Here is a 23,253-nt window from a genome sequence, read left to right as displayed (position 1 = left end):
ATGCTGCACCTGTGCTCTGTCTTATAACACATACAAACACTGAATGCTACAGGTCTGATCTGTATTATAACACATACAAACACTGAATGCTACAGGTGTGCTCTGTATTATAACACATACAAACACTGAATCCTTCAGGTGTGCTCTGTATTATAACACATACAAACACAGAATGCTGCACGTGTGCTCTGTATTATAACACATACAAACACTGAATGCTACAGGTGTGCTCTGTATTATAACACATACAAACACTGAATGCTGCATGTGTGCTCTGTATTATAGCACATGCAAACACTGAATGCTGCATGTGTGCTCTGTATTATAACACATACAAACCCTGAGTGTTGCACATGTGCTCTGTATTATAAGGCATACAAATACTGAATGCTGCATGTGTGCTCTGTATTATAACACATACAAACACTGAATCCTACAGGTGTGCTCTGTATTATAACACATACAAACACTGAATGCTGCACATATGCTCTGTATTATAAGACATACAAATACTTAATGCTGCATGTGTGCTCTGTATTATAACACATACAAACACTGAATGCTACAGGTGTGCTCTGTATTATAACACATACAAATACTAAATGCTGCACATGTGCTCTGTATTATAACACATACAAACACTAAATGCTGCATGTGTGCTCTGTATTATAACACATGCAAACACTGAATGCTGCATGTGTGCTCTGTATTATAACACATACATGCACTGAATGCTGCACGTGTACTCTGTATTATTCATTAAAGGCCATTTCTACAAAATCCATTATGTCAAGTCCAGATGGCTGAAGTGGCCTTTGTATGAGGTCATTGCATCTCTTTCTAAAGAACTACGGACCTTAACTGAGTTCTATGGCACAGCAGGCTAAAGCTCTGATTGTACCCCAAATACCTCATGTTTGGCTATAAGCACAAGTGATGAAGGGACAGGGATGGGAGGATGGGAGGAATGGGGCTGATGCCAGCTCACCCATCATGGGGGAGAAGCTTGACGCACTGCATCTACAACTGCCACAATATAAAAAGTAAAGCCCTGCAGCCCCACACTGCAACTTGAGTGCCACATAAGCAAGACATAAAGCATGGATGGGCATGTGCATGTGCCCAACTCCTGCCTCCACAATGGGCAAGAGGGGTCACACCCCACTGGAGAAATGAATGGGATAACTGGTGCAAGTAAGATAGCGACTAGATATCTTGCAGCCAATAAAAAAAAAGAAGAAGAGATGACTTTAGAGTTTGTTACATTTAAAATGTTGGGTGTTCAGGGGGCTCCCTCTGCATGGGGACCATAGAAATATATTTATGTTTTTACCAGTTCTGTTTAGGTAATTTAGTCTTACTCAAGTGGTCTTTGTAGAAATAGTCTGATAAGAAACAAAATGCATTGATTGTGTTTTTGGAAGGAAATCAGACAGATCAAACTTTATAAAAGTAATTTTATTTATATTTCAGAAAATCTAAGATGGATACAAATATAACAGTTTTAGATAAAATAAAATATATAAAAGTGCAAAAGCATCATTAATGCACGGAGACATATCGCTGAGAAAGGCTGTATAACAGCCGCATTGTTACAATGTTACCAGACAACGCTGTCCCTGAGGACATACATTCAGTTCTAAAGGCTGCTCCATCCTTGGTCAGCACAGACACACCCCTTTTCATATGTTCATAGCTGCACCCTGCTGCCCTGAGGCAGTACTGTTATACTACCCTGGTGATGATCACTGCACATCCCTGACCTCCCATATGAAGCTAACATTAACATCACAAAATAGTCAAGTATGTCACACAGAGGATTGCACAGCATGATTCACTTTTAATGTACTGCCATGAAAGAATCGCTTCACACAGCATGATGTTATCCTGAAGTGGTAATATGAGGCAGTTTTAAGAACACCTTAATGATGGCAGACTAATATCCAGAAGCCAGCTGGAGTTAGCTCTCAAAAATTCCCCCAAACATGATGTTATCAGTTTTCATGTATATGGGAGATTTAGCACCACAAGATGCTGTTTGATATCCGGCCAGGAACCTTTATATAACTGACAGCATCCTTTCCATATGTGCCCTGCTCTGTGCCATACAATATTCCAACATTCCATGACTCCTGGCTTCTGTTAGCGTTCTGCATATATTAATGGATACAGCTAAATAATTTGCTCTAAAGTTTGTACAAACCAAAGAATGTGTTTTTCTCATCAAAGTTCACCATTTGAACATTAGATACATTGACATATATCATGTCCAAAGCAGTCAGTCTGAATACTGCTCCAAGATAGCTATTTCTGTACCATGGTCTTTGGCTGGGGATACAGTACCTTAAATAGGATGACTCCATCATACTGAGGTCTTTGGGGTAACGTGGGGTCCTCCTGAAGACTGTGTGAACTAGTGGTGGTGATGTGTCTGAACAGGACTGTGCACGGAAGAACACTTTGGAATAAACAAAATAATATGCTGTCTCATTAATCAGCAGGCCTCCATTTCTGTATTCAATCCCAAAAGTGAAGGCATCACCATAAAAATGTTCCCAAAGCAGTGGGTTTGATGGACATATTTTTCCTACAAAAAAGATGAAGAAGTAACATTATTATTTGTTTCTAGAATATACAATAAGCATTCAGAAGCAAACTACATCTTTCAAACTGTCCTCAGTAGGGAATATCCATAGTAAATTAATAATACAATTAGGAAAAATATTGTCCAAGTCTCTTAACAAAAATATATCAGCAGGCACATATGACTGTCATGCAGATTCATCCATATCTATAATGTCTTTGTGTTGGCACTAGATGTTCATTTTCAGTAGCGACTATGAACAGCTGTCACTGTTGGCTGATATCAAGCATGCATGTGAAAAGTTGATGTGGATTTTAATAAAACTGGCGCAAACATTTCATGCATTAAGTGTACACTAATATCCGAAGGTGCATTGACTTAGCTTCCTGACTTTTTTGCCCTAGTTTTGATCTTTAATGCCTGATAACCATCAACTCTCTTGGTGATCTGTAAATAGTCCGTTCATTTCCTGCAGGGTGAGGCCTTTCCTCAGTACATTTGTTCCCTGCAAGACAAGAGGCAATCACTCAGGCTGTCATCCAGGTATCCATCAGGGTTTTTTGCTTTAAGGCACTAACTCCACAGCAGTTGCATTATCACAGGGGCCTACTAGCCTCTCTCCTAATGTGAATATGATTTCACTCACATGATACAGAAGGCTTCTCTCACAGACCTAATCCTACATCCCCAGTCATAGCTACGCTCAGTGCTTAGCAAGCCTCCAGTTTCAGTGTGATGTGCCTACCAGAGGAACCACTCCTCCCATCTGGCCCCCACCTGAGACAGCAGCAACAGCTGCTCACTCCCAGTTCTCATCTGGCTTTTCTAGTATCCAAGCCACTGTTCAAACTTGGGTTATCTCAGTCGTAGTCAGGGCTCTATTCTTCTAGAATCTTTATGGCCTTCTTGCCTTTCTGTCTAGAACATACACAAAGCAACACGTACTTCATAGGTGATTACTAAGCTAACAATGCCGGGGACATTTATAAGTCTAGCCATGCTTTCCAAAGGTGAGAATCAAACCCTGTACCTTGTGTCTGTATGGTAAACATCTTAGCCATTATACCAACCCCAACTCTATTATTTATTTAGTGTTTATTTCATTGCTTATTGATATTTGATTGCTGGGAAAGTCCAACTGGCTAGAAGCCCATTTTCAGTGAAGGCCTAGGGAGAAAAGCTCCAAATTATTACAAACCATTTTAAGAACAATAATTTTACAATCTTCAAAAATAAAACAAAAACATTTGCAGTTTAAATAATTATAACAAATTAGACATAACATAAAAACATTTGTTAAGAATCAATATAAGGTGTACGACAATCATTTAATATTTAAAGAAATGTTAGACAGTTTGCAGAGAAATTAAAGGTAAGTTCATCTAATACAAATAGGAATTGAAATATGAAGAGAGGGAAAAACAGACATGGTATATTTAGAGAGAAAGTCAGGGAAGAGAATTAGATCAGTAAGGAAGTAAGTGAAGAGGGGAGAGTAAGGGGGTATAAGGAATGAAAAGGTATTTGTTCACATTTAGGGATATAGTTGATGCCAGAATGCTATTATGCCAAACAACAAACATTCCTGTTTATTTTCTAAATATATGCTATTTTTATAATTATTTAGGAAAATAACTGCATATATCTACAGGGAAATGGAAGCGCGATAACTCAGTGATTTACGATCACTACTTTACAGCTCTAGGGTGTGATCAGTTCTGGCTTTACTTCTCTGTAGATTTTCGCTGGATATTTCAGTTGCGTCTCACAATACAAAAATACTGTGGCTGGCTAGTGACTCTAAAATGTCTAGAGATACTGCATTTTCCTTTACTGTGTCTGACCGCTTGTGCCACAAATGGGTTCAAGACAGACTATGTATGTATGTATGTATTTACTTTTATTTTATTTTAATTTTATGTTTTTTTTTATTTAGTTTGGACTAATCCATTATTGACCCATTTCAGTGGCAACCAGGGAGTGGCATTAGAACATTGAAAAGGCAGTAGAACATCATAACTAGCAGAGCTTATACTACACAAGTGTAGCTGCAATACAACGTGGAAAAAAGTACATAAACTGCTTGAAAGAACAGTCCTAACACACTCCAGGAGCTAATCTGCTGCTCTATAAAAATCAGATTGTTGTCATCTCCACTAAAGCTGACAGAATTTAAATTCAGAGAAAACATAGATTTACAAAATATTATTTGCTGAATTTACAAATACTGGTTTAAACTAAAGGCCACTGCTAATAACATTTAACACTGTTTGTTGCTGTGTCCCATCCTATATGTGCTCTTTGATATGTATATGGCTATTAACAGCATGTGATTAAACCAGCTCAGTGGCTTAGAGGGATACTATATTCCATTCATTTTTGTGGTTTGCAAGCTACAAGTGTTGCATGGGGAAGTGAGTATGGAATGGTTCACAGTGTCTCACCTAACTCAGGTGGGAGAGGCCATGATTGTGCCTGGGTCGGACTGAGATCTGTGCTTGACAATAGGCACATATAGCAATGCAAGTGAGAGCAGCATGTGTGGAAGTGCGCATGCATCTCCAGATAGAAGCACTAAGATAGCTGTGCCAAGGTTGCTAGGGCACTAAGATAGCTGTGTCAAGGTTGCTAGGGCACGAAGATAGCTGTGTCAAGGTTGCTAGGGCACAAAGATAGCTGTGTCAGGGTTGCTAGGGCACTAAGATAGCTGTGCCAAGGTTGCTAGGGCACGAAGATAGCTGTGCCAAGGTTGCTAGGGCACTAAGATAGCTGTGTCAGGGTTGTTCGGGTACTAAGATAGCTGTGTCAGGGTTGCTAGGGCACTAAGATAGCTGTGTCAAGGTTGCTAGGGCACTAAGATAGCTGTGTCAAGGTTGCTAGGGCTAAAGATTAAAAAAAAAAAAAAAAAAAAAAACAAGAGAAAAACCCAGTTTCTCACTATGGATAATAGCACGATTGCTGGCTCCTGACTCCTGATTCTTGCAATGAGGGACCCAAATGGTCCACAGGGATCTTAATGAGGGACCCAAATGGTCCATAGGGATCTTACCCCTGGAAAAAAATTGGTTAGAAACTGGGTTTTGGGGAAGATAGATGAGTAAGGAATTTGATTTAACAAATAAGCATGGATCAGAAATTTTTAGGTTCATTTCCAACTAGGAACTGTGATCTTTTCCAGTGATATAATACACTTGTTTATAAGACATTCTTATTCTGGATGAGTATTTTTACATTATAATACAATGTCTTTGATGACCTGTGCATAGTACAATATTCTAAAATGATGCCTAGCATGATTTGTATAAAATATGTAATTGTTAAATGCTGCTTTTGATGATAGCTCTGTATTATGATATTATAAAATGGAGCACATGGTGACCTGTGAGAATTATAACTTCATGAAATGCTGTTGCCAATAATTTGTCTGTCTGTCAGTAGTGCATGTTATGATGTTATACAGTCACCTTTGTTCTTGAAGTATCCATCTGAAAGTCACGGTGGCAACCCTATTGCACTGTCCCAGCAGGATAATCTGAGGCTCAGATCTGCTTCAGCTGCTATGACCATTCCTCACCATCGCTAATGTCTCTTAACGTCACACTCAGACCCCTTTTGTTGCACTATCATCATCTCACTCATTGATTCATTTATCAGCATATGTTAAGTGGGACAGATCATGGATCCACATGGACCCAAGCACTGCCTGATTGAACAATATAAAATAATGACAATATAATACGCATAGATCACTAGAGGTATCACATTTTTACCTTCACTTCTAACTAAACACCTGTCCCCCTCAGTGACTCTGTGGAAGCTGCACACCCTTCCATTCATAACTTTCATTCCTCCTTTAAGTCTAAGACAAAGTACTAATGTATGTTGCTTATACACACAGCATTCCCACAACTGTATTGTTTTTGACTTCTTCATGTCCTGTTAGCTTCATCTGATTACAAGATACAGTGTGACACAGAATCAAACTCAGTATTAGAATTCTGCATTCCTATGTTCACATATTTGTCGTTGAAATTTCAGTAGTTTTTGTGTTATTGTACTTTTTTGTGCCTTTCTTCTGGTTGTATGCCCTCACACACACTGTGCATTACCATCTTTACACCTCTGTATGTCTGAAGTTTTGTTCTCCTGGACTCCCTGCAGACATGCTTTAGCTCAGTTTGGTTAATCTGACCACTGAAAAAGTAAATAAATAAATAATATATTTTAATTTGACATCCCAGATGACTTTTTTATACCCAGTCAATAAATACTAAATAAATAAATATTATAATCTATCAAATCTGTTGCCATGGTCTGTACTCATACCGGATTCACTTTATAACCTCAAAATGCTGAAATATCGAATTTCAGTATCTCGAGACTATAAAACCGAATCCACAAAACACCGACAAAAAAACCCGCGAAACCACATAACCGAAAACACCGCACACACTACACTAAACATACAACACAACACCCACATCACAATATAAACAAAAAAATAACACATACACAACTCACACAAGCCCCCCTGCATCCCCCACACCCTCCCCTACTTATATATACTAACTCCAAAATCGCACAAACACAACACAAAAGCTCTCTCACACACGCACATTCTCCAATCCCTCACACACACTCTAACTCCCACTCAAAACCCTTACAAAACACTCACTTACCTGACATAACACCTACATCCACACACGGCACCGCTCACCACCAAAACACAAACCCAGACATTACGTAGCGCAACTTCATAACCGCGAATTCAACATATATTCGAGTTATATGAAATTCGCGATTATGAACGTTCGCTATTTCTAACATTCGACTTTATAGCTTCAAGATACTGAAATTCGACATTTCAGTATTTCGATGTTATAAAGTGAACCCACTCATACCATGTTGTAAGGCCTGGAATTCCATCAGGTCAATACCCCCCCTTCAGTCATTTAAAACCACTCTGAAAGACTTCACAACCAAAAGCTGTCTCTGTTTGTGCTCAGCTCGATGACAAATGATATCCTAAGTATGAGCACATACCTGTTCATACCTTACACCTCCGTCACTCACTGTCTGACTTCAGTTAGTTTCTATTCTCTGCCTCATACCTGTTCCTACCTTACATCTCCTTCACTCACTGTCTGACTCCAGTTAGTTTCTATCCTCTGTCTCGTATCTGTTCCTACCTTACACCTCCTTCACTCACTGTCTGATTAGTTTCTATCCTCTGCCTCATACCTATTCCTACTTTACACCTCCGTCACTCACTTTCTGACTTCAGTTAGTTTTTATCCTCTGCCTCGTTCCTGTTCCTACCTTAAAACTCCGTCACTCACTGTCTGACTCCAGTTAGTTTCTATCCTCTGCGTTGTACCTGTTCCTACCTTACACCTCCTTCACTCACTCTCTGACTTCAGTTAGTTTCTAACCTCTGCCTCGTACCTGTTCCTGCCTTACACCTCTGTCACTCACTGTCTGACTTCAGTTAGTTTCTATCCTCTGCCTCGTACCTGTTCCTACCTTACACCTCCATCACTCACTGTCTGACTTCAGTTAGTTTCTATCCTCTGCCTCGTACCTGTTCCTACCTTACACCTCTATCACTCACTGTCTGACTTCAGTTAGTTTCTATCCTCTGCCTCGTACCTGTTCCTACCTTAAACCTCCATCACTCACTGTCTGACTTTAGTTAGTTTCTATCCTCTGCCTCGTACCTGTTCCTACGTTACACCTCCTTCACTCACTGTCTGACTTCAGTTAGTTTCTATCCTCTGCCCCTGTTTATTTTCCTCCCCTCACTTCATATCGGAATCCCTGTATGTATTATACTAACTTAACTTTAACTTCTAAAAACTGGCAAAAATTTCTCCATTAATTAAACCATCAGCATAAAAAGTTGTATCAATTTTTAACCAATGTTGTCACATCATATCTAGTTTGGTATAATTATTTAAACTGCAAATGTTTTTGTATTATTTTTGAATAATGTAAAATTATAGTTCTTAAAATGTTTTTACTATACTTTGGATATTTTTTTTCCTGGGGCACATATCCAGTTGAATTTTCCTTGTAATCAAATGTCAATAAATAAAGAAATAATATGTCTTGTCAGATAATGCATTACCAGTATATTAACATCTAGCAGGAGTTGCTTGTAATAGCCTGACATCACAAGTGACTCAGTAAATTTCTGCCCCTTCCCACCTCATCTCATGATATTACATCATATCTGCCCTGCTTCTGGTGATATTGCATCATATCTGCCCTGCATCTAGTGATATTGCATCATATCTGCCCTGCATCTGGTGATATTGCATCATATCTGCCCTGCATCTAGTGATATTGCATCATATCTGCCCTGCATCTGGTGATATTGCATCATATCTGCCCTGCATCTAGTGATATTGCATCATATCTGCCCTGCATATTGTGATACTTAATCACATCTGCTGATACTACATCACATCTGCCCTGCATCTGGTGATACTGCATCATATCTGCTCTGCATCTGGTGATATTGCATCATATCTGCCCTGCATCTGCTGATACTGCATCATATCTGCCCTGCATCTGGTGATACTACATCATATCTGCCCTGCATCTGGTGATATTGCATCATATCTGCTCTGCATCTGCTTATACTGCATATCTGCCCTGCATCTGCTGATATTGCATCATATCTGCCCTGCATGTTTAGTAAGAATCGACAAGAACCATGGCTGAGCTTTCACAGCCAGCACTGACTAGTGATTAAAGTTACAACAAATATCTGTGCACATCAATAGCTGTATGTCACACACTATACATGTAAATTACCTACATATATGCATCTAGCTTTGTACCTCATGCTTTGTACTGTCTCTGTGTATTGCATGCCTGTATATTATGTACCAGTATATGATTTATCTGCGCATGTCGTACCTGTTTATAAGGTATGCATATTAAACAGCATTACAGTATATATCACATATCTGTATATCTGTAATAGCACAGCCTTCTGCTGAATATTAAGTAGGATCATAGGTCATAGGATCATAGGAGATTACAAAGCTATTGACCTGGAGGTCATTTTAAACCGAGCCATTTCATCCCAGCTATTGACCTGGAGGTCATTTTAAACCGAGCCATTTCATCCCAAAGTAATACCATAGAAATGCAAGTCAATACCCAGGATTGTATTTCATAATTCATCTTTGGAAAATATCATATTACACCACTGCACAAAGGGGGTACCTCTGTAGAACTTAGTAATTATCGACTTATAGCTATACTATTCCCCCATCAAATCTTCTAGAGAAGGTTGTCCACATGCAATTGATGAAGTACCTCTTAGAAAACAAATTACTATCCACTCAGCAACATGGTTTCAGACCCTTCCATAGCCCCACCACTGCACTTACATCATTCACTAATACCGTCAATAACCACAGAAACAATAGACTGATAGTATCTGCAACTCTCTTAGACTTATCTAAAGCCTTTGACATGGTCAACCAAAAAAAACTGCTTCATACACTAACCACCCTAAGTCACAACTTCTCTACTATTTCTTGGTTTAACAGCTACCTAAATGGTAGGCAACAAGCTGTAAAATGGCAAAATCAGCTCTCTCCCTTACTGCCTGTCTCCCTAGTGGTACCCCAAGGCTCCTTCCTGGGTCCTCTACTCTTCACCCTATTTACTAATCAACTACCATCCACCATACCCAAAGCCTCAATAGTCAAATATGCAGATGATACCACCATTATCTATGCAGCCAATTCCCTTGACCACCTCTTCTCCCTAACACAAGAATGCTTTTCCCTGGCAGAAACATGGATCACGAATGAAAACCTCATTCTAAACCCAGCCAAAACTAAATTACTCCTCTTCAGTTCTCACAGATCTCCGCCCTCTTCATCTAATTTTTCAATCTCCCCACCATTACAACTAGCAGTCACTCCAAACTGCTAGGCCTAGAAATTGACAATAGCCTTAAATTTGACATTCATATCTCCCAGACCAGTCCTCAGAAAAATGGGCCTACTCTATTGCAACAATCAGTTTGTCACCAGTCACTCTAAGGTTACCACAGCCGGGACACACCTCCTACTACTTTACACCTCCCCCATGCTTACCAATCTCTGAAAAACTGAGCTCAACAAACTAGATAGCTGCTGCAATAAAATAGCCAGATTTGCCACAGGATCACCTTCTAGAAACCACCATTGTGAAAGCCTAAAAAACTCAACTGGCTAGATCTCCCCTTGATGCTTCGTCAACCAACTAGCACTTGATCACAAAGTACTACATCATCCAGGCAACACACCAGCCCTGCAGCATCTACTCCAGCCTTACACCACTTCCAGATCCCTGAGATCAAGTACTCAACACCTCCTTAAGGTAACAAACTTTAAAAATGAGGTAGGTAGATCCATTTATAGCCACTTCATCTCTAAAATCTGGAACTCCCTTCCAGCCCACATAATAAATAACAACTCCACCACCCAATTCAAAAAACTACTCAAAACACACTTCCTGAATCACAGCTTATGTACCTGTACTACCCCTGAGTAGTAACTCGTATGTCTCTGTTTCTAGCAACTAGAGTAACAGCTTATCTACTGCTTTTGTAATGTCTGCCTGGGGTAATAGTATCACGGAACACTGTAAAGAAACCTAAAGGACATAGTATGTCTCTCATGTGTAGAAATGAGTTATGAAGTTATCTACTCTATCTTCCTGCTATATTTGCTGTTAAACACCTCTATAACATGTATATATTAATGTAGCCTGTGAATGTTGACAAATACACTCTTTGGTTAACTCACTATCTTATATGTACTATACTTCTATATGAAGTATAAAGATTGTGTGCTCTATATATTGTCTAATGAACCTTTTGGTTAACATGTCCTTCTCTTGTTAATGATTTTACTGCTCTGGAGCTTTTCTCCCCGGGCCTCCACTGAAAATGGATATATAGCCAGTTGGACTCTCTTGGTTAACAAATGTAAAATAAATAAATAAATAAATAAATAATGACTGCCTATGCCCAGGAGGGTTGTGGGCGCTATCCCCAGTAAGAATTTACAGTGTCCTATCCACTCGTACAGGTTCCTCTTGAACAGTGTCATAGAGGAGGTCTGTTTCACATGAATTGGTAGCCTGTTCCAAAGACGTGGCAGTGGCTGCGAGATAAATGTGTCCGTCCAGCATGTCCTATTTAAGTCACAGGCCATACTCAAGTCCTGGGAACTGGTAGCCCTAGACCCATTTGATTTACGGATATGCAGCAAGTTCATCAGGTTTGGGTCTTGGATTGATTGCTCCATATGCCAGGCATAAGTCTCCCCTAAGAAGTCTATGCGAGATGGAGTATAGTGACAGGGACTTTAGTGGGTCTGTGTAAGGCACATGCTAGAGCCCCTTGATCTTCTTTGTTAGAAACCTCTGAGGTCTCTTTAATTGCTGCAAGTGCTTAGTACAGTACATGCCGAATGGGGCATTATATTCAATTATGGACTGGATAAGTGCCGAGTATAGCGGGGGTTATAACTTCTTTTGCTCTTGAGATGATGCCTTTACTAATTAAGTGTTTTTACATGGAAAGCTTTCCTTACGATGGCAGGCACTCAGTGGTCGAAGTTAAGGTCGCAGTCAGCCTGTGATCCCAGGTCCCTTACCACTTTATGTGTACTTAGGGTATTGTTGCTGATTTGACAGTGTGAAGGGACATTGTTTGTGCTGAAGGGAATGATGATACATTTCTTTGCATTCAGTTTGAGACCCTGACTAATATACCAGGTGTTGGTCTGTGTGAGACCCTCCTGGAGTATACTGACATCATCTGGGAATTCACTGATTGCACCTAGTTTGCAGTGGTCTGCCAACGTGGTTGGCCGCAACCCCTTAGTTTTGACCCGAACTTCTGAAAAGTATATACCAAACAGTAGGGGCCTAGCACTGACCCCTATGACACACTGCTGGTAACAGATCTGCTGGTTGATGTGGAGTTACCCACTTTGATAGTGTGTGCTTGGTTTATGAGCCAGTTGGCAACCCATCTTACAATGAAGGGGTTTACATTCAGTTTACTAAGTTTATCGGTAATGCTTGAATGTGGGATTGTGTCAAAAGCCTTTGTCGAGTCAAAGTATGCTGTATGCACAGATTTGCCATCATCAATGTCCTTGGTCACACTTTCAAAGAAATCCACCAGGTTTAACAGTCAGGATCTGCATGAAGCCAAATTGGGTAGGATCCAGGGTTTGGAGGTCACCTATGTCTTTATTTATGAGGTCCACAATGATACATTCCATGGCCTTACAGATGAGGCTGGTCAGTCTTATGGGTCTGTAATTCCCTGGGCCTGTTGCTAGGCCACCTTTGTGGTGGGAAATAACTGTAGCTGTTCTCCATTCCACAGGAACAAAGCCTGTGGTTAGGCTATGACTGAAAAGGGTAGTTAGTGGTGATGCTAGTTCATGTTTTAGCATGTTTAGAAGACAGCCTGGGTTGTCATCTGGTCCAATAGAGGCTGTGTTTTTTGCCTTGGACAGGGCATTGAGGACCTGCTCTTCAGATATGTAGGGTGAGGGGGGAGCATGGGGGAGGGTTTGTTGTAAGACAGGAGGGAGAAAGGGAGTGGCACTTTCACCAAACATATCTGCTAGCAGGTTTGCTATCTCTGTGTGGTCAGTGTGTGTGATACCACTGGACACCAGTTCTGCACAAGCTTGGGTCCTACCCTTTAGGTTTTATACATAGCTGTAAAAGGCCTTATTGTTATCCTTGGCAGTACTTGCTAGGGTTCTCTCAAGGGAACTCTTGGAGGATTTGACAAGTTGTTTTATTTGCCTGTTGAGGCTGAGGAGGGTGCTTTTCCATTGGTAGGACCTTGCCTTTGTTTTCTTGGACAGCAACTTTTTGCATTTATTGTAGCATTTGCTGATGCTGGATGCCCACCATGGGAGCTTGTTTTTACTTGGGGCTCTGGCTTTGATTCTTTCTGGTACAGCCGTGTTTATACACTTATGCAAGTGATTGTACAGGGCTTTAGTGTAAGCTTCAGCATAGTTACTACTTTCAGCTTGGGGTGGGGCTTGGAATGCATTTATACCATCACCTAAGAGAGTATACTTTGCCTTGCTGAATTTTTTCTAGTCTGATTTCACCCTTTATGAGTTCTGGTGTTAGTGTCAGTGTGACACCCGTGCCCTGGCCCAGCAATCAAGGAGCCTCAAGCCTCACCACTAACACCAGTGAGGGGCATCTCATATAGGAGGAAAAGATAACAAATACACACAGTAAAGTGCAATTTCCCTTAAGAGCACACAGAGGTCACAGTCAGTCCAGGGCTGGTCACTCCCTTGCTCTCCAGGTCCCCAGTAAGACTCCCCATTAGCACAGCTATAGAGTCCAGATCTCAGCCTATTGGGCAAGCTAAAACCTCCAGCACCCTCTCTGTTCAACCAGTGCTTCATGTCCCTGCCCAAGTAGTGACACACACACACACACACACACACACACACACACACACACACACACACACACACACACACACACACACACACATACACTTTGAGAAGAGTTTATACAACCACACAGACACTCCTGGGGAAGGCTGGCACAGGTTCTCCAGCTGTGCCCCTTTTTCCCAGATTATATGGTAGTACCAGCTGCCATCACCCACTAATATTTATCAGCTACTCAAAGGCCCTTAAAAGGGTGTCCAATTATTACAGTGCAATATTATTATCCAATTGGTAGTATATAGCCCAGGGCTAAAGCTATTGGAGTGGCTTTGTACAATTTTACCAAAGGCATGCAAGTACTCTAAAGAGCTTAAATTATCTCTGCAAAACAGCCACAGTTGAAAGGGTTTAGAAATATTTAATAACAGTCAAAACACAAGACAATACTTTTTACTACACAGTGCGAGTCAAGAGTTCAGAGATCACAGAAAAATACTTAAAATAATTCAGTAGTACAGTTCTGACATCACAGAAAAACACTTAGTCTAATCTTTCTAGTTTCAAGCTATTTCTAAGAGAAAACACAAAGTGTAAGATAAATTTACATATAGAGCAACATAGTGCTGATGGGCTGGATGGTCAAGACAAAAATGCTTAATGCTCTCTGATTCTCTGTGTTTTTAAAATCACATTCCTGTTTCACATTACATCATTCTTCATACTTCCCTGGATTCCCAGGCTAACATAAACTACATTTACATTCTTCACCTCTGAGCAGAAACCAGAGCAATAAAGGACATTTATGCATGCAAATTCTGGCCATTAACTCTGGATTTAAAACAATAGGCAGGATGCCTCACTCTAGACTTACTGGCTCCGAGTTTTAACATCAAAGGGTCACAACATGCTTTACTTGGTCAGTAGAGTGCACTGTTGTTACATTTTTTTCAGTTCCACATGTAACACTATTTTTACCATTTAAGACAACAAGCCTGTGCTTTACATTAATATTTACAGATGACAGAATTATCTCCAAAATTCTATCTGGCTAGGCTGGCAGCCTTCATCTATCTTCACCCAATCTTCACACTCGTGTTTCCAATGCTTCTCGGCTACTTCAGTATTGTAATGTTCACACAATTCCCCATGCAACAGTGTTGCTAAATTATTAGGCCTTTCAGTATACAGGCTGTCTGCCATTAGTGTATCACACCCAGCTATAAGATGTGCTACTGTTTCCAGTTTTGTTTTACAGAACCTGCACTTGTCTGTTTCTCCCACATGTTCAATGGACTTTGTAAACCAATGTGCACGCAGTCCACTATCTTAGGTTGCCAATATTAACCTTTCATCTTTTGATTTAAATTTACCTCTCCTTCATAATTCCTGCGTCAAATCCTGAGTAACATGAGGTTGTTCCAGGTCTTTATACTTGCCACTTTATTTATGCTTTTTCCATATTTCTTTCCTTCTCATCTGATCCTTCTCCTTATATACTTTCTTTTGTTTGTTTTGGCACATTCAGTTGTTGCCTGATTTTTTGTCTTCTTCTGATTTGATTTCCATTCCTGCTTGACACTGATATGCTTCTGCTAAACTAAGCAGGGAAGTCATCTTAGATTTGCTCTCTTCATGTTTTAAAACTTTCACTGTGTTTGGATCTGTTGAGGTCAGCAGATAAGTATGCAGTCCTATGATTGCAGACCTACACATGTAATCAATTTCAAGGACATCTATACATCCTTCAGAATGAGGAATATATAATCTGGTATGCACTGATTTTTATATATCATTTGATAAGTGTGAAGCATTTTTTTTGTTTTCCTGTCCAACTGATCCAATTCCTTTTGGGACCAGTCAACTGGCTCTGTATTAAATCAGTGGGTATGTCATGAGAAATTCAGAAAGCAGCATTTGATTATGCTAAAGATTTAAAAAGCCAAAATGGTAACCATTTGAAATGTTGGGTCCCACTAGAAAAAGTCACAAAACACGGAGACTGAAAGGGATAAAGAATGGACTTGTATATAATAAGTCTGAGACGCCATTTCTCAGAATATTATCTTTTCTGCAAGATATGGTGATCTCGGAGCTGGTATATATACATTCAAGAGGTGTGAGAGGCTTGGCCCCATATGGGTGGTACAAGGGGGGCTTTCGCCCTGCAAAAACAAGTTTAAAGGAAAAGAGTCATTTTTGAGATTTTTTTCTACTCCAGTGGATTTGGTCTTTTTTGGCTTGTCAGCACTCAGCATTTCAAGTGCAAACATTTCATTTGGGAACCTGAAAAAAACATATCATCCCCCAAACATGCACACCAACCCTTTCCTATATGACATGAAACTTGCTTTTGCTGACTTAAACTGTGCAGCTATAAAGACAATGCTAGATACCACCTGTCCAAGTAGTTCTCACATCTGAATATTTGTCGATGATTTGGATATGAATCCAATGCATGTGGACATCACAGCTATAGAGCCTGAATCCTATACTCACATCAGTAACCAGTCTGTGCCAATTCCAAATATTTATTCCCCATCAACAACCTCAAGCACTGGACTGTTGCACTCAGGTTTGAAAGCACAGAGTTATTATAAGCCTGGCAAATGGGCAACCTACCTGAAGCTTGTAATTGGGCTTGCCATAGGACAGTCTACAAGGGGCTTCTTATCGGAATATGACATAAGAACTTGTCACAGCAGCAGCCCATAAGGGGCATATCACAGCAGCACCCTGACAAAAACCTGTCATGGAGGCACCCTACCAGGGACCTGCCACAGGATACCTTTGCCTAGGAGACAACCTGCCATGAGCCTGCCACAGGTGTACCCTGATAGGGGCCTGTCACAGGAAACCCTGTCATGAGGGCACCCTGTCATGAACAGGAGCATCTTATTGGAAGTCATTTACTGGGATATTTGACCCAATGTAATGCAATCTAAAATAAAAAGAACAGAAAGCAAAAGTCCCAAGAAAGAATACATGAACAGCAGTCCTAAGAGGTTAATGAATCTCTGTAAATGGTTGTAAATCTGCTCTAACAAAGCAAATCTTAAGTAAAACACCCTTCAGTATGCTGAGAATAAACTTCACAGTTAAACACACAGTAAGAAACACAACAGTTTATGAAAAGAGGCATAGGGGCTGAATACAACATACCTGTTAAGTGTGCAATTCTCTGAGTTTCCTTTTTTTCAACTGTGATATTCCGAAGTCCTAAACAGTGAAAGAACAAAATTGTTTTGCTACATCCCCTTAAGTTTTCAATATCAATGTAAAATAAGACAGATTTTGCCTGCTGTTTGACAAGATATGAGCAAAGCAGTAAAATGAACTTTTAAGTGAAATATAGTCATTATAGATGTTAAAGACATTTAGACAAGGGTTAGAATCCATTCCAGTTTGCGTACTGTGTTGCCGCAATTATGTTATTTTTCCTTCGGGTTAATATGAAGAATAAGAAATGATGGTAATATGAGTGTCACACTGAAATAAACTTTGTGAGGCCTTGATCTTATGGGCTTGCCTATTGTTTCCAGCCTTTATTGTGTGTTCATATAATTTTATATGTGCCCCTGGCTAGATCAAAGGTCACTGGTCTTACAGTGAAGCTGTTTTACCTTAAGCAGGGTAACCCATCTATTGACCTGCTTACAGTGAAGCTGTTTTACCTTAAGCAGGGCAATAGATGGGTTACCATGTTATGAACCTTACAGCCGGCAGACCTGCCTATTGCAATTAGTGAATGCTGGTAAGTAAATTGGGTTATAAAACTATGTTATACGGAACCTTCACATGGTCTAAGCTTGTATACTTTTGTTTGCACAGTCTGATGTCATCTGACAGATAATGAGGTTGCATTTTGTTGTAAGAGAGGCCGGTAGTTAATGATTAACTTTCTATAGAGATCCTTGGAAATAGGTTCCAGAAAAGGTAGCCATCGTAAAAAAAAGTAACCTAAAATTACTAAACATTAGTAAGCTCTGATATATTAACCACGTTATGATACATATATGAACTATTTTGTATTAAAAAAAATATGTCAGGGAGAGGAGATTTTCTAAGAAGTATTAAGACAAAATACAAAGACATAAATGCAGGAATATCCGGAAAGAAAAAAAAAAATATTTATTTATTTATTTATTTATTGAACATTTGCTTACCGGGAAAGCCCGACTGGGACAGAGTTTTTCTAAGAAGTATTAAGGTAAAATTCAAAGACACAAATGCAGGAATATCTGGAAAGAAAAGGAAACTTATTTATTTAACATTTGTTTACTGGGACAGAGATTTGGAACGTGGGGGGAAACCGGAGCACCTGGAGGAAACCCAAACGAATCCAGGGAGGACATGCAGACTCTGAAGAGAAGGACCCCAGCCATGGATTGGACTGGAGAACCTCTTGCTGTGAGGCGACAATGATAACCACTGCACCGCTGTGCCACCCAATGATAAGAATGGCTAAGGTTCTTTGGGTTGCTCTTTATGTAAGTAACACTGTAATTATATAAGTACCAAAGCATGGTAAATATTACATACTGTAAATACATAAATGCAGCTAAGAACAAACAAATATTTTGTAACATGTTAGCAGGTTTTGTCAGGCAAATATGTACCAGTAAAAGAATGTAGTGAAATGTGTACTAAAATGACTGCACTTTACATGCATGTTTGTAGTAATATTTAATATTATTGCCAATTATAATCCTGATGATAAAGTTGCAAAAGCTGTTTTGAATAATAATGAATCTTTTAATGTCACAGTTTCAGGTTTTCCTTAATAACTACATGCACAAAATAACACAACAGTATGTACTAAGCATGATTCATATCTATCAGCAAGGGATTGTGAAGAATTCCAACCAACCTACTGTTTTAGTAGATCAATTGCTTATTTAACATTGTGGTTTCCCTCCTGCATCATCAAATATGTTCATTTTTGATATAAATTATTCCATTTCCAAGACATAGTTGATAATGTGTCTTAATAAAACATAAGACTTTCATGTTGCTGTAATTAGCATACAAATATAGCAGTGTATACACAAATGTAGGTAGTGAGACATTGTGGGATCTGTTTTTCATGATGTCATGGCAAAAATCTTCAGCTTAAAAGAAAAAGGAAATTAGAGGGTAATTTTTATCAACAAAATAAGTTGCAAAAATAGCACATTGTTGCAACAAAAACTGTATAATTTGGTAATTTATATGGTACGGAGATTGCATCAAAAAGGGCCTATATTATAACCTCGAATGATTAAAAGAGCGAACACTCTTTAATCGTCCCCTTAAAACTGAAAGCACTAAATCCTGAACACACACACGGAACAACGTTTTTTTTCCCAGGGAAAAAAAATCACTGGTCCGTTTTCGGGACTTTGCCATTTCCAATACTTCACCGCAGTTATAGCATGTCATATTTCAGTCACAAGGTGTTACTGTGTATATCATATACAGGTGCGGACTGCCCTGCAGGTGTTTTAGCATGTCATTGCTCAGTGACAAGGTGTTAACACATGTCACATACAGGTAGATACTACATGGCAGTTGTTATAGCATGTCCTGCTTCAGTCACAAGGTGTTAGTGTGCATATTACATACAGGTAAGACTGCATGCCTGGTGGTACATCGCAAAGTTCCAATATATTATTATTCTATATTCTATATTTCAGTAAATCTAAAGTCATATAATACATTGGCTACACTTATTTAAAGCAAAATGCAAAGATGTCTCAAACTGTGACTTTTTCGAGGACTGAGGGACTAAAGCAAAAGTAAATATGAGACATCAAGTACAAATGGAGCAAATGGTCAGGGGCCTGATATAGAATGATAAGAATAATGAAGAAAAGAGATAGCAAGCAAAAGCCTCTCGGACCTGCAGATGTAATAGTGGGATACACCAAGTACATGAACAGAAGGGGAGGTCGGATCTGCAGATGTAATGGTGGGATACACCAAGTACATGAACAGAAGGGGTAGTCGGATCTGCAGATGTAATGGTGGGATACTCCAAGTACATGAACAGAAGGGGTGGTCGGATCTGCAGATGTAATAGTGGGATACACCAAGTACATGAACAGAAGGGGTGTTCGGATCTGCAGATGTAATGGTGGGATACACCAAGTACATGAACAGAAGGGGTGGTTGGATCTGCAGATGTAATGGTGGGATACACCAAGTACATGAACAGAAGGGGTGGTCAGATCTGCAGATGTAATAGTGGGATACACCAAGTACATGAACAGAAGGGGTGGTCGGATCTGCAGATGTATTAGTGGGATACACCAAGTACATGGACAGAAGGGGTGGTCGGATCTGCAGATGTAATAGTGGGATACACCAAGTACATGAACAGAAGGGGTGGTCGGATCTGCAGATGTAATGATGGGATACACCAAGTACATGAACAGAAGGGGTGGTCGGATCTGCAGATGTAATAGTGGGATACACCAAGTACATGAACAGAAGGGGTGGTCGAATCTGCAGATGTAATAGTGGGATACACCAAGTATATGAACAGAAGGGGTGGTCGGATCTGCAGATGTAATGGTGGGATACACCAAGTACATGAACAGAAGGGGTGGCAGAAGGGAACTGCTAAAGGAAATACCAATTTGAACAGATGACTAAGTAAGAAAAAGAGAGGAAAAAGAGAATTCAAAATGTTTCAGAAAAACATCTACAAACCTAACCAAAGATTTTTATTCAGGGTGGATCACTGAAAGAACTAGAGTGTGATTACAAGGGATACGGAAAACAGACATGGGAGCAGAAACAAACCCCAAAGTGTTAGTAGATGCACAGGGAAAGGAGACTTAATGATCATAATGAGTATTAATAAGATTTAGATGGTTACAATCACACCACCAGAGGTGTGAACCTTGACCAAACCTGCTCCTCACTCCCTGCAAGATGGTAGCAACAGACAGACAAGGTGCTAAAGATTATGTGGGGGTCTAAGGCAACCAGTTTTTGTGAGACCCTTCGAAGCTATGTGTTCCCAAGGGGAAATATGAAGTGCCATCAAAACATCATATTTGTAGCTGCAGTGCACTCACTGTCCTGTCAGATGTGAGAATCTGTAAGTATGTCATTTAGAAATAAGATGATGTAAATAAGGGGTGTTGCCTCTGTCTACATAGGGTGTGGCCTGCTGCTCTAAATGAAGGGTGTGGTATTTGTTTGCATAGGGTGTGGTCTACTGCTCCAATTGAAGAGCTGGTCTGTGTCAACTTGGGGTGTAACCTATCTGAATCTTAGAAAACCACTCAGTAGACATCACAGAGGAAGCTTAAAGTCAACTAAATTCAGCATAGCATAAGTGAATTGTTTGGCAATACTTTTAAAACACATGGCTTTAAACCTAGCTGGGTTGATGAGGTCACTAAAAAAAACAGCATATGCATGTCCACAGCTAGTGGGGTTTGGCATTATTGCTCTGAATTTACCCATAAAGACATAAAAAGTATAAAGTCATGGGCATTTAGAAGCTGTGTAGCTGAAACGCTTAATGTCCTTAAGAACTCATTTGCATATATATCCCATGAGCCTTCATTATAGGCGGTTTAATGTATCACACAGTGAAAACTGTAGCATGTCTGTTTTTTTCTTGCAGTTTTACTGTACTAAGGAAATTAAACATACAAGAAATCTTGAGAATACCAAATAATAAATAAGAATACAGATGCTGGGGATTAAGTGACACAGCAAACACTCTGCAATGGACATTGGAATCTCAGCACTCTGTATAGGTTAAGGGAGTTGCTGACCTTCAAACACCGGACATTTTCTTGTTGTGGCATGTTAGCTATCTCAGAGTGATGTAAAATGTGACAATGTAATTTGGACCCACATGATATACTATGATATGTTAAGGCAAATTTCCACAGCAGGAAGATAGACGTAGGGAGAGAGGTGCCACCTTTCTGTTACTTAGAAGTACTACACCCTCCTCATTGTATTATAGCCAGTTTCTGGAAAAAATATCAGAAATGAAATACACATAATAGGAATATTTATAAAGTAGCAAACAAAAATGATGCAAAGGGTACAGGAGACCTTGGAGGTAAGACTGAAAGGTTCCAGTATGTTGGCTATAGCAAGAAAAGTGCAATAACAATAAGGCAGAGGCATGCAGCAGTGTGAACACAGTGAAAGAACATATTATATCAAATTAGACCAAGCATAAATAACTGGGCAGGGGAGTTCAAGTTGTGGGATAAAGGATGGGTGTAACACACATGAGGTGGATTCCTCCAGTGAAAGGCTGGAACACGTCACTCAAAATGATGGAGTAAAAACACAAGCAGGCTTCAAGCAACTACAAGCAGGACACGAGGAAATATTAGTCGCGACTAAGTTGGAGAGAGCAGGTATAGCTCAGAGCAGACACAGTATGACACATTCAGGTCAAGTATTAGTTGCTAGGAAAATACAGATCACAACAGATATTTTGTAACTAGAAATAGCTACATGATACATATTCCTCAGTAGTCAATTCTAGCCCTCTTTAAATTATCAATTGTATGTGAAGCTTGTCACAGTATGTAAAATGGAAACGAGAAAACTGGGTACGCACTGACATTTATTTCATTCAAAATAGCTCCAATATCCGAGGAACAACTTTTCTGAGAATTTTCTTTGTTTTTTTTTTTTATCCCCATAACCACTTAAGGACTATGTCTGCACATAGACCCTTTTGCTTTTCTGTCATGCATACTTCTGCTGAGATAAGAGTTGGCAGCCAGGTGGTTGCCATTATGTTCGAAGCTGGGAATGTGATTTAATGCAAGCATTGACTCACAGTTCCACATGTTGACTGCATACAGCCTCACACACAAACACACACACACACACACACACACACACACACACACACACACACACACACACACACACACACACACACACACACACACACACACGCACGCACGCATGCACACACACACACACACACACCCCACATAATAAAACAGGAAAGCAGATAACTGAGTACTCATTCATACTCTCTCTGGTTTCACACTCTTCTCCAGACTCTAAATTAACCCAGAGCTTAGCTTCTATTCTGACACTTGAATGTCATACAGGTTAGTCACACAACTGGTCTGAGAATTTAGTGTGACTCACACATTGCAATTCATTTTGGAACTTCTGCATTAAGACCATTTAATATGACTTAACATAGTCTAAGAAGTGAGGTTAGAACAT

The 23,253-nt window shown here is 39.8% G+C and overlaps 1 protein-coding gene across 1 annotated transcript in view; it reads right to left on the bottom strand.

Annotated features, from left to right (window-relative positions):
* Window positions 1-1,507: 1,507 nt before the first annotated feature.
* Window positions 1,508-23,253, bottom strand: part of FASLG (Fas ligand) — a 28,070-nt gene continuing 6,324 nt past the window's right edge. Inside the window, exons 3-4 of the mRNA XM_044084852.1 lie at window positions 17,203-17,259; window positions 1,508-2,587 (exon numbers count right to left, since the gene is read on the bottom strand). Coding sequence (XP_043940787.1) covers window positions 2,187-2,587; window positions 17,203-17,259 — 458 coding nt within the window. The 3' untranslated portion in view covers window positions 1,508-2,186. The remainder of the gene's footprint in view (window positions 2,588-17,202; window positions 17,260-23,253) is intronic.

The sequence above is a fragment of the Protopterus annectens genome, chromosome 10.part0, assembly GCF_019279795.1.
Source record: "Protopterus annectens isolate FY-2018-M chromosome 10.part0, PAN1.0, whole genome shotgun sequence".
Classification (NCBI taxonomy): Eukaryota; Metazoa; Chordata; order Ceratodontiformes; family Protopteridae; genus Protopterus; species Protopterus annectens.
This window is presented reverse-complemented; position numbering and strand designations above follow the sequence as displayed.